This window comes from Eumetopias jubatus, unplaced genomic scaffold, assembly GCF_037043125.1.
Source record: "Eumetopias jubatus isolate StellerSeaLion01/CBP00866 unplaced genomic scaffold, mEumJub1_p1.0 scaffold_3, whole genome shotgun sequence".
In the NCBI taxonomy this organism is placed as follows: Eukaryota; Metazoa; Chordata; class Mammalia; order Carnivora; family Otariidae; genus Eumetopias; species Eumetopias jubatus.
Genome location: NW_028274809.1, coordinates 88,342,523 through 88,360,310, shown reverse-complemented (window position 1 = coordinate 88,360,310; position 17,788 = coordinate 88,342,523). Strand labels below are relative to the sequence as shown.

The 17,788-nt window shown below is 33.6% G+C and overlaps 1 protein-coding gene across 2 annotated transcripts in view; it reads right to left on the bottom strand.

Moving 5' to 3' along the window:
* The window catches only part of LRP1B (LDL receptor related protein 1B), a 1,880,289-nt gene that overhangs the window by 660,036 nt on the left and 1,202,465 nt on the right, over window positions 1-17,788 (bottom strand). For both annotated transcript variants that reach the window (XM_088022156.1, XM_088022157.1), the window contains 2 exons: window positions 8,608-8,808; window positions 2,060-2,305 (listed from right to left, as the gene is read on the bottom strand). In XM_088022156.1, the coding sequence (XP_087878282.1) occupies window positions 2,060-2,305; window positions 8,608-8,808 (447 nt within the window). The remainder of the gene's footprint in view (window positions 1-2,059; window positions 2,306-8,607; window positions 8,809-17,788) is intronic.

The following is a 17,788-nucleotide window of genomic DNA, read 5'->3' as shown; positions in this document are numbered from 1 at the left end:
TATCCAAAAACCAGTTATGGAGCCAATTCTCAAGTAAAATATAATTATGTTTTGATCTATTGTTTCCCTAATCCAAACATGTACATAAATAAAATGACTATTATTACGACAAATTGCTATTTTTTTTTCAGTCTCTCATGCCAATTACTTTATACAAGATTCTTGGAGAAGAAAGAGTCGAATAAATGTCTGCTAAACTTACGGCTCTAGGACTCAAATTTTAAAAGCCAGGAGAAATGGCCACAAAACAACATTTGGAATAAAAGAATAAAATAACTTAATAGTTTCTGAAAAAATATAATACTTCTGATTGCATATTATTTTTCTATAACTGGACTGAGTATTATATAAAACATAAGAGAAAAATCTATAACTTGATTTTTGACTGCAAGATGCTTATTATTTCATCAGAGAGATAAGGAATATAGAAAGCACATAGACGGAAATATAAAACAGCAAGTTAAAAATGTGGACACATATTTTCATGGACAATATATTCTAGACATAGAAAGGTGAAATAGAGAAAAAATATTTGAAAGAATATTTCCTTAAAGAAGAAAGATTTGAGCTCATACGTCTTAAGAATATCCAGGATTTTTAGAGATAAAGAGGGGAAGTACAATCTAAGTAGAAGAAACAAAATGAGAAAACTTTATGATGTGTAAATTCTTAGTGGTCCGATGAAGCCTACGTACCACTTATCAGAAAGCTTTAAAAAGTGCAAAAACAGTAAGAAAAATGTATACATAGACAAAGAAATCAAATACTGTATATTAAAATGCAGTTACCAATACTGAACAAGAAATACCACTTTTGGATGTAGTAATATGCATGCTTTTTTATAATTGTATTTGATAACAGATTGTGCAGGTCTAATGACTCCCATTATTAAAGCAATAGTGGTTTCCAAAGCCTGAGCATAGATGATATTTTGACATATCAGAACAACTTTAACATGATGTGAATGTATATTACTTCAGTTGGAGACACACAGTTGCTAATAATTAGTGTTAACTTTCAGTGAGACATTAAAGAAAATAAAGGTAATATTTTCCCCAACAACATTCATGGACCCCTTCAATTCTATCCATGGATTCTAAGTGTCCCGCAGACTCAGTTAAGTCTCTGGAGAAGATACTGCAAAGCTATCATCATTAAGTACCTAATGGATATGGGGCAGAGTAGCACATTCTCAAGGTTAGTGTTGCAAAATGCTATAAGGGAGACATTGTTAAAATGGGCACTAATATTTGCAAGACAAGAAAACTGAGGCCCAAGCAGTTTTATCTAGCCTGCCTAAGATCATGTACATAATGAATGCCACCTCAGGATTAAAGTTCAAAGTCAGATTCCATAGTCTCTGTTTTTCCCACTATGGAATCTGACCTAGAGAATCATCAAAATGTTTTAAGTGGGCAGTTAGAAGATGAATACAGTCAGAACAGAGTTTATTTCAAGAATAGAAGACCTACAATTGGAAGTGTGGGCCAGGACCGGACTTTGGGAGGGTTCTGAAAGCTTGCAAAGAAAAATAAAAGTAAGTGCTTTTGAAAATACAAAAAGCCTTTAGGGAGGAGGATGATGAAAGTAGCATTTCAAGAAGGAAGAAAATAATCTGATGGACTGTGATTATAAGGATTACTGTAATATGCTCTCTACAGAAGCTTTTGGAGTGGGTCTAAAATGACACATTAGGGGCTCCTGGGTGGCTTAGTTGGTTAAGCATCTGCCTTTGGCTCAGGTCATGATCCCAGGGTCCTGGGATCGAGTTCCACGTCAGCTCCTTGCTCGGAGGGGAGTCTGCTGCTCTCTCTCCCCCTGCCCCTCCCCCTGCTCATACTCTCAAATAAATAACATCTTTAAAAAAATTAAAAAAAAATACCACATTATACTTCAATGCCTTATTTAAACTTAGTTGAATCATTTTATTAATTCTTCAAAGGTGTTTTTGGATTATTTTCTCAAGATCTAGTCTTAAATATAGCAAGATACTCAACACAGGAAAAAACCAGAAAGGCGCTTGCTATTCTTCAATCTACCAAAACACACATCTACTTACCAACACTTGTGCAACTTTCCCCGTCCACATCCAGCTTCCACCCTTCATAGCATGAACACTTGACTGTGTGCTTGTGCTGCTCACACACTTGACTGCACTTTAGATGATTGCTACAATAATCTATAATTTCACACGTCTTATTGTCTTTGTTGAGCTGAAGTCCTTCAGGACAGGAACAGACAATTCCTCTTCCAGGAACAACAGAACAGTGATTGCTACAGCCTCCATTGTTCAGTGAACATTCATCTATAAAAGGAAGAGAACAGATTACAGGCATTATCAATGCTTTTGCTCAATTAAATACTAATCACTGAACTCAATTCTCTAAGACTGGAATTAGAGCAAGGGTATTATAAATGAATAGAAAAAGCTCTCTGGACATTTTTTTTTTTCAGGGATTGGGGTGGGAATGATAAAATAATTCATTGACTGACCAAATATAATTCTACATGATAGGAACCGGGAATGGAAGGTTTTCATTTCTGTAAAACTTTGGAGTATACTTTGTTTTACCCCTTAGAGGTAAAATGTGCTCAATGTTTCTTTCTATTATAACTGGAAAGATGATGCTGAGCCTTTCAGCTATTGAGCAAAATCAGTTGCTAAGGCCTCCCCAAAGACTTACATTGATGATCTGAAAATTTGACTTAGCTCTGTGTTTATAAACACGCATATACATATAATGTATCATATTTATGTATATTCTTCTACATCTATAGTCTGAGTCATAATGATAATGCAGGATGGATTAGTTTGCTCTTTACTGGCTACAGCCATTTATTTTTAAGTTAGGTAAATTATACATTTACCCTATATATTGGTTATTATGATTAATTCAATGAGGCCACGAAAGCATTGTAAATAATATACGTATACAGAAAAAAACTGACTTGGTATTTGAACTGATATAATGAGCAACTAGTATTTATTACATGGATAATATGATTAGTTTATAAAGAAAGAAACCTTTTCTTTCATAGCCTTATAATTTACAGTTGATTTACATATATTTATTTCTGATTGTATTTTATTATGAAATTATAAGGTCCATGAGGGTATACAAAATATCTCTTCTGTTTAGCAGTGTATATCCAATAGCTAGCACAGTGCCTAGCATAGAATAAACAGTTAACAATATTTGTTGAATAAAAAAAAATGTCCAAGAGCACACAGTTACCCCCAAATGGAGCCACTACTTCTCCAGTAGGGAAAATTTCATTAAATTTTTTTTTAAGATTTATTTATTTGAGAGAGAGAGAATGAGAGAGATAGAGAGCACGAGAGGGAAGAGGGTCAGAGGGGGAAGCAGACTCCCCACCGAGCAGGGAGCCCAATGCGGGACTCGATCCTGGGACTCCAGGATCATGACCTGAGCCGAAGGCAGTCGCTTAACCACCTGAGCCACCCAGATGCCCCGGTTGGGAAAATTTCAAGATGACATACTTATGCCATTGATGAAAACAGCGGATAACTGTTTTTTCAACCACAGTATTACCCATCCCTATCTATTCCTAGATGCATAGGAATAAGGCTAAAAGAAGCTTTGCCTTCCTTTGCCTTAAAAATATTTTTAAGTCGTTTTCAAAGCCTGTTTAATTAGGTGTTTTTTGAGTCATGCTAAAAGACAATGTTGTTCAATGATTGACAAATTGCAGTAATATTTACTTATATGCCTCAAATATTTCCTGTATTCTATGAAAATTTATCTAGTTCAAAAATTGAGCTTAAGTATAACACTTTAAAAATATTTTCTATATTTTTTAAAGTTCTATATGGGTCAACTTTTCTTCATACTATTTGTTACCAGAAAGGAAGTTACAATAATAAGAAAAGAAAAATGATTATGTTAACTATTTTCTCTAAGAATTCAAGTTTGGTATTATTTTAGAAGAAAAAAATAGATTCATTTAGCTCTTCCAAATATGTTCACTCCTATCATAATCATTTCAAAACAATAGTTATTTTAAAGTATTTGCCCCATTTCAGTTCAACTGACATTCTTTTTCAAGAGAATTACTATAAAGAAATATCATCATACCCAGCAGGTGAAAAAAAAATGTTGCAGTTCTTTTAGCTTATTTCAAATATTATTGTTCTCACAGTACTAAAGTGTCTCTTGCTGACACTATCGGTGGAATGAAAGTCATAGATTTTTCAAAAAATAAAATTTACATTGATATCTAAAATTGAATGTATAAATGTAATGCCAGTATTTGCATGGCTAGTCCTTTGTTAATTTCTCCTTAACCCTAAAAATGTCATTATATCCTGCAATTTTTTTTAAATTTTACTTATTTATTTGAGAGAGAGAGAGCACAAGCAGGGGGAGCGGCGGGCAGAGGGAAAGGGAGAAGCAGGTTCCCAGTGGTGCAGGGAGCCCGATGCAGGACTCGATCACAGGACCCCGGGATCATGACCTTAGCTGAAGGCAGATGCTTAACTGACTGAGCCACCCAAGTGCCCCAATCCTGCAAATTTCTTTTAAATTTTTTATTACCTAACAAAGAATTTCTCATTGATCAAGCTCTAGTCAGGTTCCTCAGAGACTTCTCTTCAGCTAGTCCTCAACATTGGCTTATAAAAATTGCAGACCCATACCCTTAGTATAAATAATTTCAATCTTCACCCTCTTCCCCAATCATACTCCTCTCACCACCCAAAAAGAGATTCCAACAAATACTAGCATAGTTTCTAACTGCTTAGGACAGCCTTCCTATTACAACTCCAGCCCTGTTTAAAGTGGCTGCTTGAGAAAGCTCTATGCTGGTAGGAGAATTTACTGTTTGTTCCAGCCAAAACCTGGTGATAGACAGACAGGCCCTGGAACCCCATCTTAGAACAGTTAGAAAGCTTGCAATTATAAATCTTTTCTCTGCACCTTGAAGATGTAAATCTCTACCACTCAGAACTGTCTTCTCAAGGACTTGAGAAATATCTTTTTGAAACACAAACATTCAAGAAGATAACTCTCTCACTCTTGCTCACAGCCCTGTGGGTGCTTTGTTTTGACTTGTACCACTGTCTCAAGTCAAAGATATGAGAAATTTGTTTCTTCTCTGGGATAAGCACCAATTAACAAACCCAGATTGCTCAGTCACATGGACCAACCCCCTTACCACGCCTTGGTGCCTTTCCTTTAGCATACTTCAGGCTTCAAAATGCTTCTAGTCTTTTGTTTCAATGAATTTGATTTCAGTTCACATGAAATATTCTTCTCTATTGCAATAATTAATACTGAATAAAATCAAACCTTACCACTTCAACTGGAGTCCAGCTTTGCTTATCTTTGATATATACTTATAGCAAGGTTTAACAGTTAACTCTATTCTTGAATGATTCAAGATTTTTCTCATTTGTTTCTTAAACAATACCCATTTCTTAAAGTATATCCATTTCCCCTTGAAGTCATTTAAAATCCCCCTCAGAAAATAATCCCTTCACTAGGATTAAGAGACTTATTTCATTCAGGGCTCCTTTTCTGATTTTTCTTTGTTTTGGTTTTGATTTTGCTTTATAGATCAGATTTATCTGGAGAAAACAAAATAAGAAACTCTTCACTACCCAAAGGGTATGATTTTTCCATGTCAGGACATATCCCAAGTATTAAGTCCACAGATGACAAATCATTTTCATACAAGATATTTTTATACAAATCTTACATGTATTGAGGAACAGGACATGAATCAATCCCTGTTTCCTTTTTAACAGGGGATGGTACAGGAGGGAGCATTAAAAAAAGTAAAACAGCTTTTTTGAACAATCGGTTAAGCGACTGCCGTCGGCTCAGGTCATGATCCTGGAGTCCCGGGATCGAGTGCCGCATCTGGCTCCCCGCTCAGCGGGGAGTCTGCTTCTCCCTCCAACCCTCCACCCTCTCATGTGCTCTCTCTCTCTCTCTCATTGTCACTCTCTCAAATAAATAAATAAAAATCTTTAAAAAAAAAGAACACAACTATTTGGAAGGAGTAGACATGAAGAGGCAAAACCCACATTTTTATCATATACAGCAAATGGTTTTAAATAAAACAAACAAAAACTCTTTCGACTTTGGGAATCTCTCTCTAAAAAGCATTTCCTAGTTACTAGCCAACCCATGCCAATTATTTAAAGTTAATTCACTTGCTGTATCTTTTATGTCCACTGGGTAAATGATTCATTATGCCCACTGCTGCAGCACTCATAAACCAATACCCCTGCCTAGCTGGACAGGATCTGACCTGTGACTGATGGGCAAGGACCTTGAAAATAAGAGACCAAACCAAAACAAACAAAAATATTTCCAAGGACCATGAAAATAAGAGACCTCTACAGGTACCAATATTGCCTATAAGGATGCCATCTACTGAACTACAGTACAAAGGTACACACAAAAGCAAATAAGAAAAGGAGAACCATAGAAGGTAATTCAATCCTTTGACCAGTATTTGTTTTTGATTTTCATTTCCCTATCTTTTCTTCAACTTCACCTCACGAAGGGGACAGTATAGGACTTCAATATGCCACAGTTCTGTAAGCAGGACAGAATTGTCTTTTAATCTTCTCTGGCATGACCACACCTAGCTTTATTGTAAACTCTTTCACACCTGTAATTCTTTGAAATGTTTGAGCAAGTTTCCTAAGCTGATGAAAACAGTGGCTTGATAGTTAAAAAGCGATTTTCAGTCTTGAGGTAAACAAATAAATAAATTCAGAAGAAATCCCCTTTGCTCTTTATTTTACTAATTCAGAGAGCAGAGGATAGGAAAATAAAACTGTGTTTTCATAACATTATTTTCATTTTTCTTAATGATTGCATTTTGTCTTCCTTGCCTTCATTTAACCTGAAGGTTGAGAAAAGGTAGAAAAGCACTAATTTCTTGCAATACCTGTAGTACATCTGGCATTATTACCATGATTTCCTGATCAATATTATCATTTCCATTTTTGTGATGAGGACTCTGACATTTCAAGAAATTAAGTTACCTGCCTAGGTGATTTAACTGAAGTAATTGAAGAACAGAATTTAAACTTGTCAAAATCTCGATTTTTTATATATTTACACATTTTCAATTTTAAGAGTATTGATAGTCTCCTTCTTTCAGAATTGCTCTTACAACCTTCATGAGCAATCATCACATATTGTAATGCAAAAGATATTTCCATCCACCAGTCTACTCCAGAAGGGAGAATAAGCTGGGAGAAAAAGAAGTAAATACAGAGAAACTAAGTATGTTACTTTGTATTTGTTGTTTAATTTTAGGATTTTTGGGGGAGTGGGGGTTGAATCTTTTTGTTTAAATTTTAGCATCACAGGGGCACCTGAGTGGCTCAGTCATTTAAGCATCTGACTCTTGATTTCGGCTAAGGGTCATGAGATCCAGCCCTGTGTCGGGCTCTGTGCTGACAGGGGAGTCTGTTTGAGATTTTCTCTTTGCCTCTCCTTCTGCCCTTCCCCCTGTTCTCTCTCTCTCTCTCTTTCTCACTCTCTCTAAAAACAAATAAGTCTTTAGGAATAAATAAATAATAAATAAATAAGTAAATAAATTTTAGCATCACTGAAGACTGTTGCAGTTACTGTTTCAAGGTTATTTTATAGAATCACAGACTCTTTGGAAGAAAGGACATTTATTACATAAATTTAAAATATAATAACAGTTTTTTTTATCACTCAGTATTCTATTAGTGCTCAATTCAGATCAAAATATGATAACTTTAGGCTTAAATGTAGTTGTCTTTTCTATTTTCAATTAGGTAGCTTCATCATTTCCTAAAGTCATTTTCTCAGTCCCTAGTCACCTCATTATTGTTCTTATCATTCTGTAAACCCTTCCTCATTACTCTATTGATGTCACCTTCAGTATTATCTAGAAAACATATTTTGAAAATCTCCTTGCTAAATGCCTGATCTCCCCACAGAGAAGGAAATGTAATTTTCTTTATATGTTCTGGTTGGCATAAAAAGACAACTAGTCAAAAGTGATTTCAAAGCTCAAACGCTACCAGACTGAAATCATCATTTTAACTAAACACAGCATGCCAGAGAAAGCTACTGTAAGAGGACTAAAAACTTCAGAGAAAATTATATAAACCTGAATAATATTCAGTTGGTTTTATTATTCAATCTCTTCCTTCCCTTTCCTCTTTTTAAAAAATACTTCTATTGTAATGATTGGAAGGTATGATAAAATCCACTGGATGGTAGTAAACTCCATCCCATAGGTCCAGAATAAGAAGGTTCTCTTGTTTTGAATGACTCACTGAAGAAAAAATAATCAGTTTAATTGTGGAAACAGCATTAAGCATCCAGAGATCTAAATGATGAGCGCAATTATACAGTTAAGTCAGTTGGCTATAGTCCAGCCTTTTTTGCTTTGTTTTCAGAAAATTCGGATCACCTTTTAAAAACTTTTAATAAGCTTACAGTCCCTGAAAAATGGAGATAGGGTTCAATGCTAAACATTACATTTAAAGAAAATAAATGGAAGGAACGCATGTTACTCTAAGTATCAGCAAGGGGACTAAACGTCTCTAGTCTCCAGAGAGAAGCAAATCAGTGAAACATGCAATACCACAGAGATCGCCTTCATCAGACCCATCTGGACAGTCCCTTCTCCCATTGCAGAGTTTCTCCGGCTGCAGGCAGGCTGAAGTGTCATTAGCACAAGGGTACTTGGGTGGTCCACATAAAAAACTGTCACAGTCATCTTCATCTGACTGATCTTCACAATCGATATCTCCATCACATATCCATGCTTTGTTGATGCATCTCCCTTAAGGAAACAGAAACATCATCCATTTGATTGTTGTAATTAAGTCACTGTCATAATGGATAGTCACTACCATCTTCAGTCAGAGGCAGAACTATGTGCTATTAGCAAGAAATCTATTTGCTGATAGTCTGACAGTTTTTCATGACCGTATTTGAGTAGCTCTCACCCTCCTTGTTAAAGTGATCTTAGAGTTAAAGCCTTAATATTTTCCTTGGTTTCAAGTTATTGTCTGTGGACTAATTGAAAGTTTCATTATGATACCTTTAAAACAAACTTCAAACAAACATTTGTATATAAGTCCCTTTTAGAGACCTAAATTGAGGTAAATGTTATCAGTGTCTTTTGCAGCCCTAAATTTAAGAAAAATGATTTATTTCACAGGAGAAAATGTCCTTCTGTTTACATTTATAACCCCAAAGACCTCACACCTAGACATGTATACTCCCCTTCATAAAAGAATATAAAATGTTATTAAACATCTTGGTAGCAAAGGGATACACAGACAGAAGTTATGGAAATATGTTTTTCTTTATTGCCTTTGAAAGGGAAAAAAATGATTATTTAGCCAGCAGTTTTAAAAAGTAATAATGTGAAATGCAGAGAAAGCAATGGCCACTGTCTTCGTCAATCTTTTTTGCACTCGAAATTATTCCCCCTTTCCAGAATGGTTACATTTTTTCTTCTAATTAATTATCTTTTCTGGATTATGCAATGTTAATGTGTAATGTGAATAAAAAATGGACTTGAAGATAAATACTGTTATTGGCTGACTGTATACACAACTCATAAAAGGAGTAGGGCAAATGAAAGGGAAAAGAAAAATACTAGATTGTACATGTCATAGAGTCTTTATATATTCAGATGTCTATGTCAACCTTAAAGGTTACTAAATTTTAAAATAATTAAAATATTGGTGAGGGACACCTGGGTGGCTCAGTTGGTTAAGTGTCTGCCTTCGGCTCACGTCATGATCCTAGGGTGCTGGGATCAAGTCCCACATCGGGCTCCCTGCTCAGCGGGAAGCCTGCTTCTCCCTCTGCCTGCCGCTCCCCCTGCTTGTGCTCTCCCTCTCTCTCTTTCTGCAGATAAATGAATAAAATCTTTAAAAAATAAATAAATAAAATATTGATGAAAGGATGTTTCATTTGCAGAAATACATACTTTTCCATACTATTAAGTCAAATAAGAAAAAAAAGCAGAAATGATCAGTTCCATAGTTAATATATATGCATTTCATAATCAACATTAATTATTGATGAAAACACTCTTAAAATAAGAAATGATGGATACTTCACTGATCAATTTGTTATAAATAGAAAAACATTATAAATTTTTGCTTTACATCATAAATAAAATTAACAGTGTTATTATATTATTCTGGAGATACTATCTAATATAATTAGATAACAGAAATAAATGAGGTATAAAATTAGAAAAGTATCATTACATGCAAGTTAATATAATCATATAATCATAAAATCAATAAAAACTAATAAAGAAGCATAAGAAACTAAGAATTCAAAAAATAGCTAGTTTCAAAAATTACACAGAAATCTGTAGGTTTTATATCTCAACCAACTATAGTAGAAGATAGATTTAAAAATCTACCATAAAACAAAGTATTTAGGTTAAACTACACAAGAACTGTATAGAATTTATATGAAGAAAATTTAAAAGTCTACAAACAAACCCAAAAGAAGTCTTGGATAAAGATACAGTTTGGTCTTAGAGAAGATTTAGAGCTGTAAAATATTTTCCCTCAAATTAATCCCAATAAAATAGTAACAATATTATTACAATCCTATAAGCTTATCCTAAATTTAGGAAAATAAAAATGCAAATAACATTTGAAGTCTTCAAAAAAAGAGAAGAAAGTTGATGAGTAAGAACTGTAAATGCCAACTATTTAGAAGTATTTTAAAGTACCAGTAGTCAAAATATTTTTTAAAGAATATCAATCAACACATCAACAATTGAATAGAATATTAGCCCAGTGATGGGTATTAAGGAGGGCACATACTGCATGGAGCACTGGGTGTTATACGAAAACAATGAATCATGGAACACAACATCAAAAACTAATGATGTACTGTATGGTGACTAACATAACATAATAAAATTAAATTAAATTAAAAAAAAGAATACAGTTATCAAATACCCCAAAATTGGCTGTTCAAAATATTAAAGATAATGGAATTACAAAATTGGTGATGTTAGGAACACTGCTTAGACATCTGGAGGGAAAAAAAAAAAGCTGAATCTTGATCCTTACACTAAAATATATTCTAAGTAGATCAAAGAAGTAATCATTTTAAAATAATAATAATTGCACACACATTCTAGAATAAAATAGATATGAAAACCAAACAACAAAAACTTGAAATGTTCATTACACACAAATCCAGAAAACATAAAGGACAAATTTATAAGCTTAATTTCATAAATACTTTTAATTCCACATTGTAACAATATAGTCTATCTAAAAATTCAACACAAAATTGGTGAATGAGAAAAAAATTTATTATTTTTGAAAAAGGGGCTTTTTTTCTTTAAAATATAGAAGGCTCTTACAAATAAATAAAATAAAGATCAATAAACCAATACAACTGCAAAATTCACAATGAATCAATAATGACTTACAAATGTACGATGATTAAAAATATCTTTTGATGAAAAACTAAGCTAAAACAGCAATTTGATACCATTTTTTTCCTCTATCAGATTGGTTCAATCTATCAGATTGGTTTAGATTAAAAAATTGGATAATACAAGGATAGATTTGACAAAGTTGTGTGCAACATCCCCAATATTGAGGGGGCTACATAATTGGAATAATCTGTCTAGAGCAATGTTATGAAATCTAGCAAATAAAAAATGCATCAATTCTTCATCAGAGTAATTCTAATTTTAGTTTTTTCTCATTAACAGGTTTGCCCAAATGCACACAGATGCAATACAAAGACGTGTTGCTGCTTCGTATATATTAGCAAAAGACTGATAACAGTTTATATCATTATTGCAAGACTGGTGACATCAATTACAATGCATCCATGCATTGAAATTATACACTTGAGTGAGAAAGAATGAGATAACGCCACATAAGGTAATATAACACAATCTCCAAAACATATCAATAAAAAAGGCACAAAGCCAAGTATATAGTAGGTTTTCTTATATGTTAGAAGATATTTATGTGATTACCAATATCTAGAACAATAATTCCATACACATATCAATATAGGTATATGGACAGGTTTGTCTCTGCATGAATTCTTTCTGGGAGGCTACGTAAGAAATAGCTAACAATGATTGCCTCTGCTGAGGAAGACTTGAAGTGCTAGAAAACTAGAGTAGGAAAGGAAAATTTTTCACTGAATCCGTTTGTGCTATTTATTTTCCTTCTACCATATTTCTGCATGACTTCCCCCCCCCAAAATAGCTCATTTTTAAAATGATGGTGATATGTATACACATGTGCCATAAAGTGTGATAGTTTCTACAGATGCATGATGAAAATTCTATGTTGAAGTGACTCTGACTTACACTTCCCTGGGAACTTTAGGAAATATAAGGAAGTCCTAACACCCATTCCCTGTCACCAAAGAGTTTATAATCTAGTTAACAAGACAAAGTCAATGCATAACATATAGTTTTAGTCTAAATTATGGCATTTTGCACTTAAGTAATAAATTGTAGGGAGTCATCTGCAAGTATAATAGAATGAAAGGAGAATTCAAGAGTAATAGAGTACTTTCTATTTTTGTTTGGTAAATCAAGATGTGATTTCCTTTCCTTCCTTCCTTCCTTCCTTCCTTCCTTCCTTCCTTCCTTCCTTCCTTCCTTCCTTCCTTCTTTCCTTCCTTCCTTCCTTCTTTCTTTCTTTTTTTCAGATATCACTAATTTACCATGACATGCTTAGTTGCTGATTCCAGATTAATCTTAGTATTGTTTCAACAAACCTGTCCATAAACCACTATCAAGCTTTTAGATTCCGAAGAGCAGTAAAACCTATTTTCTATCCCTGACGTAAATGCTGCCTGGAAAATGTAAAGGAAAATCGTATTCAAATGAGTAGTGATTGTAACTCAGACTACGTTACCAGAGATATGAATAAACATCTTAGATAAAATTTACAAGTTTAAATAGCTCTCTCCTCTCTGATTTTCAGGGGATGTTTGAAATGTATTTGCTTCCCCTTTCTTATTTGTTTGGTTTTAATTCTTGCAAAAATGTGGATTAAAAGGGCATACCAGGTATAAGTTTAAATTTCTAATTCATGACAATTAATTGGGGAAAACCTAAAAGCAAATGATCATAGTAAGTAGGGCTAAAGAGTGTTGATTTTTACTTGATTCATATTAAGACAAATCCTTACAGAGCCAAGTCATTGGATGTAATATTTTGAAAGAATAAATATTACAAATTTCCTTGTTTAACTTCCCTCTTCTATATATAAGAAACTTGAGACTTAGGGCAAATTTGTATTATGAAAATGAAATGAAGATTAATAATATTAAACTGTGTTAAGGAAAATATAAAATATCCAATATCTAAAAAAACAAAATTTTAAAAATAATTTTTAAATGTTCACATTTAAGTTCAAATAACCAAGTCAATTACTTTGTCTTTACTAATTACACTTTAAAACTACATGCTGAAAATAGGTGTTTGTTATCAAGTTAAGTTTTTACATAATCTTTTCTATGCATATATAGAGAGATATAGATTATATATAAATATAATCAATTTATAATGATGTTTTCTATTGATAACTATATGTGCCAGAATATTATGGAAATTGCAGTTTTGCCCTTTAAGCAAAGAGAATAGGAATGGCCAAGTAACAAAACAGCAACAAACAGAAATAATGATCAGTATGTTGGTATCATCCTAGTGAAATCACACATATATGCAAACATAAACACACACACACACATATACACACTCAGGACATTATAATAACTATTTTTATTTGTGTTACCTTGAAATATATAGTTTAGGATAAAAGTCAGTACAAAGTCAACAGCTACAGGGAAACTAAGAGTTTCTGGAATCATTAGAAATTGTACTGCTTTACCAAAATAAATTTATATGATTAATTCTAGAGTTACTCTTTCTCTGTTAAATTATTTTGGCCTTTTTAAAAAATAAATTTATCATTTTGTAAACGCTTGACTCATTTTTATCTTAATAAAAGACATCATATGTTATAACAGGATAATTTTGGTTCTGGGATGTGATTGGCAGTTAATATTAAGAATATGAGTATGGGTGTGTTTGGGTGGCTCAGTTGGTTGGGTATCCAACTCTTGATTGACTCAGGTCATGATCTCAGGTCCTGGGATTGAGCCCTGTGTCAGGCTTTGTGCTCAGCAGGGAGTCTGCTTGAGGATTTCTTTCCCTCTCTCCCTCCCCCACTCGCACTCTCTCTCTTTCTCGAGTAAATAAATAAATCTTAAAAAAAAAAAAGAATATGGGTATGAAAAGAAGTGAATCTTTGAGAAAATCCAAATGGGTTTACTCAATATAAGCATAATGTCTTTTTATTTTTATTTTTATTTATTTATTTATTTATTTATTTTTAAAGATTTTATTTATTTATTTGAGAGAGAGAGTGAGAGAGAGAGAGCACGAGAGGGAAGAGGGTCAGAGGGAGAAGCAGACTCCCTGCCGAGCAGGGAGCCCAATGCGGGACTCGATCCTGGGACTCCAGGATCATGACCTGAGCCGAAGGCAGTCGCTTAACCACCTGAGCCACCCAGGCTCCCCAAGCATAATGTCTTTTTAAATTTCAATCTTTTAAAAAAAGTTTATGCTACTGAACTTTAACACTACATACATATTATTTCTCTAACAATGTTGGCTTCAATTCAACTCAGCAATTATTTATTGAGTATAATGTGTTTGCCTAGCTACTGAAAAATGTAGAAAGATGGGAAAGACAAATTTCTGACCTTGTGGAGCAATAAGTCTAGTAGTGACAGATGTTCTACACTGAACATATATATATATATATATATATAAAGAATAAGATAAAAGCCATGTAACAATCACAGAGTGCCATGGAATTTCAAAATGGTAGAAAATATAAATGACTTGAAGGTTGAGAACAAGATTTACTGAGATGTTATCGGAAAGGGGTCTTGAAGGGTGCCAGTGAATATTACATATGGAAATAGAAAAAAAATCATATAGGTAGCTGACTAAAGTATACAGTCTTAATATATGCTTTGCAAAAAAAAGGCAAGTAAAGCAGAAAAAGAGATAATTTAATAGCATGCTGATTACTCTTACTACTCAATAGGAATGTGTCAGGGCATTGATGGTTGAAGTAAATCAACTCTAATTTTGTCTTCCCTCCATTTCTGAGTGAATTCACTATAAAATTCCATTTTGCATTTGTATTCCTTATTTTATGCTAAACAGTATTTTCTTAATAGCATAGCTATATGTGCAAATTTTCATCAGAACTATATACACAGAAACATGTATATTGAGTTTAATGGATGATTTTCAATGGCCATTTTGAACACATGGGGTTTTAGTGTTATTTGCTGAATCTAATCCATACATAACATGCAACTCCTATGTAAAGTCATAAAGTCAGGAAAGGGTGGGATTTGCCCCAGAAGCAATAATAAGGCAGTTTGAAGTCACAGTTCATGAAATGTTGAGTGCTAATTCATGAGGTGTCTCTTAATCTTAAACAATAGAGAACCATTGAAAGATTTTGAGAAAGTATGTGCTATGGTTGCAGTTTATGAGGTAAGAGGGAGCCAAAGTTATGTGTAGAATGGATTGAAGCCAACTATTGTCAGAGGAAAACAGTAGACCACACAGTGGTTGAAGGACAGATAATGCAGGTTTACCATATGGTGCGATATGTGAGTGGAAAGAGCAACATGGGTGATGGTAGAGAAATTGTAGACATAACATCAGTAGGATCTAAAAATGATGACAAGTTAGGATGTCAAAAGGCACTTTCTGCTTTAAATCCAAATGTTTAGGGGATTGAAGATATTTCTAACATAAATAGAGAAATGTGGAAAAATTTCTGGCTTCAGAAAAAAAGTGGGATGTGCAGCATAGCATTGGAAAAAAATGAATTTGAAGTGTGGGGTGAATTTCAGTAGGGATTTGGGAGATGTTTACCTTGAAGTGATGATTGAAACTTTGGGAACGGAAGAGATTGCTATGGATACCTTGCAGAAAGATGAGAAGGAGCAAAAGAAGTTAAGAGAAAAATCTACACAATGTCTGAAACACATGCATTCAACAAGTTTTTTTTTCTTTTACCTTAAATGTAAGGGGCAGGCAAAATGAAAAGTGAAATAAAAAAAAATCTAAATGGTAAATGAATAGAGGACAATCCATATGGGAGCTCATAAGAAAAGGTTTCAAAGAGAGGACATGTATTGCAGAGAAAGGTCAAATCTTACAGAGAAAGAAATCAAAAAGCAGTATAAATAGTCAAAGTTATCATTCATCAAGCTCATATTGTGTTCTAGGCACTGACTGTATGTTCTATTTATGATGATGATGATGATATCATTATCAACATCATCATTATCTCTATTTTACAGATTAGAAAACTGAAAGAGAGGTTTGGTAATTTATCTGAACTCACATAGTTATTATCCCTGGTAACTACTGAAACAGCAATTTCCATCAAAGGTATAAATAGGGTGTTAGGTTGCAAAAGGTGAAAGAATGAATAAGTGAAAGAAAGACTTCTAGATGCACTACACAAGATTATTTGATGAAGGAAAGGAGGAAAACAGAAAAAAATAATAAATTCAAAAAAATGCTTTTGAGGTTATTGGACTAGATATTTTATAGAGAGGAAGAAAAATTAATGTGGAGAAAAGAATTGAAAACATAAGCAAGAAAAGTGACTAAGGTACCATAGGAAGTAAGAGGTCATAGGATCAATATCTAAAGAAAAGACTTTCTGGGCAAAGATACTTTCTTTCAGGATTGAAGAGAACAGAGATAGCCTACAGCAAATGGTTAAAACTGCCACTGGGAGAAATCAAAAGAGAAATATATAAGTCTAATAAGCATTATAAGCAAGTACTTTATTAGCTTCACAACACATAGACAATGGAGTTCTCGCCACATTATTTTCATCAAAAATAAGTAAAACTATTCCATGGAGTTGGATATAGGTGGGGGGGGGGGGCAGTGCTGTATTTAGAAATTCTTCATAAACAGTTCGTCATATAATTCCAACAAAATCACTATTCTACTGTAGGAAATTTTTGGTTCTAATTACTCCAGATTGCTTTTAAACAATGATTAAATTCACCATTTCACTTTGTATTTATTGATACAACAGTGGGGAAGGAAAACAAAACAATGTAATCACAGAAAAGAGTAACACTTTGCAGTTCACAGGAGCCCACAGAGGATTTTCATTACACAGAGGATCACCACAGAGCAAGCTGTTGGCTAAGCCAATGTCAGAGTTAAATCCCCATGTGTGGCAGTTGTTAGTTTTGTTACTTCTTTTGCTAAAGACCATTTAATCCTTAACTCTTAACCTTACCCTCAGACCTGACTTGAAAATGTATGTTGCTTTTTCCAAAGGAATCTTGAATGGAAAATTATATGGGTCAGCCCCAATCTACCATCACTTTTGGAAAAACAGTCAATCATAAGAAGGGACTGTACAAGTATGACACTGTCTCCCTCTTTTTCCCTAGTTATCCATTCCCTCTATTCAGAGACAAACATTGATAACAAGTTCTTGTGAATTCTCTAGAAATATGTTTTTATTATAAAATACTTTTTAAAAAAAAAAGTGTTATATACTATGCTCCCTATTGTTTTCCTTCACTTTCCTCTCAACACTTAATCAGAAGAAATGTCCATGACCATGTATTACAGTGATTTCCAATCTTTAAAGTTGCTGCAAGGTATTCTACTGTATGGATATACCATAATGTTCCCAGTTAGTGCACTATTTTGGCCTATTTAG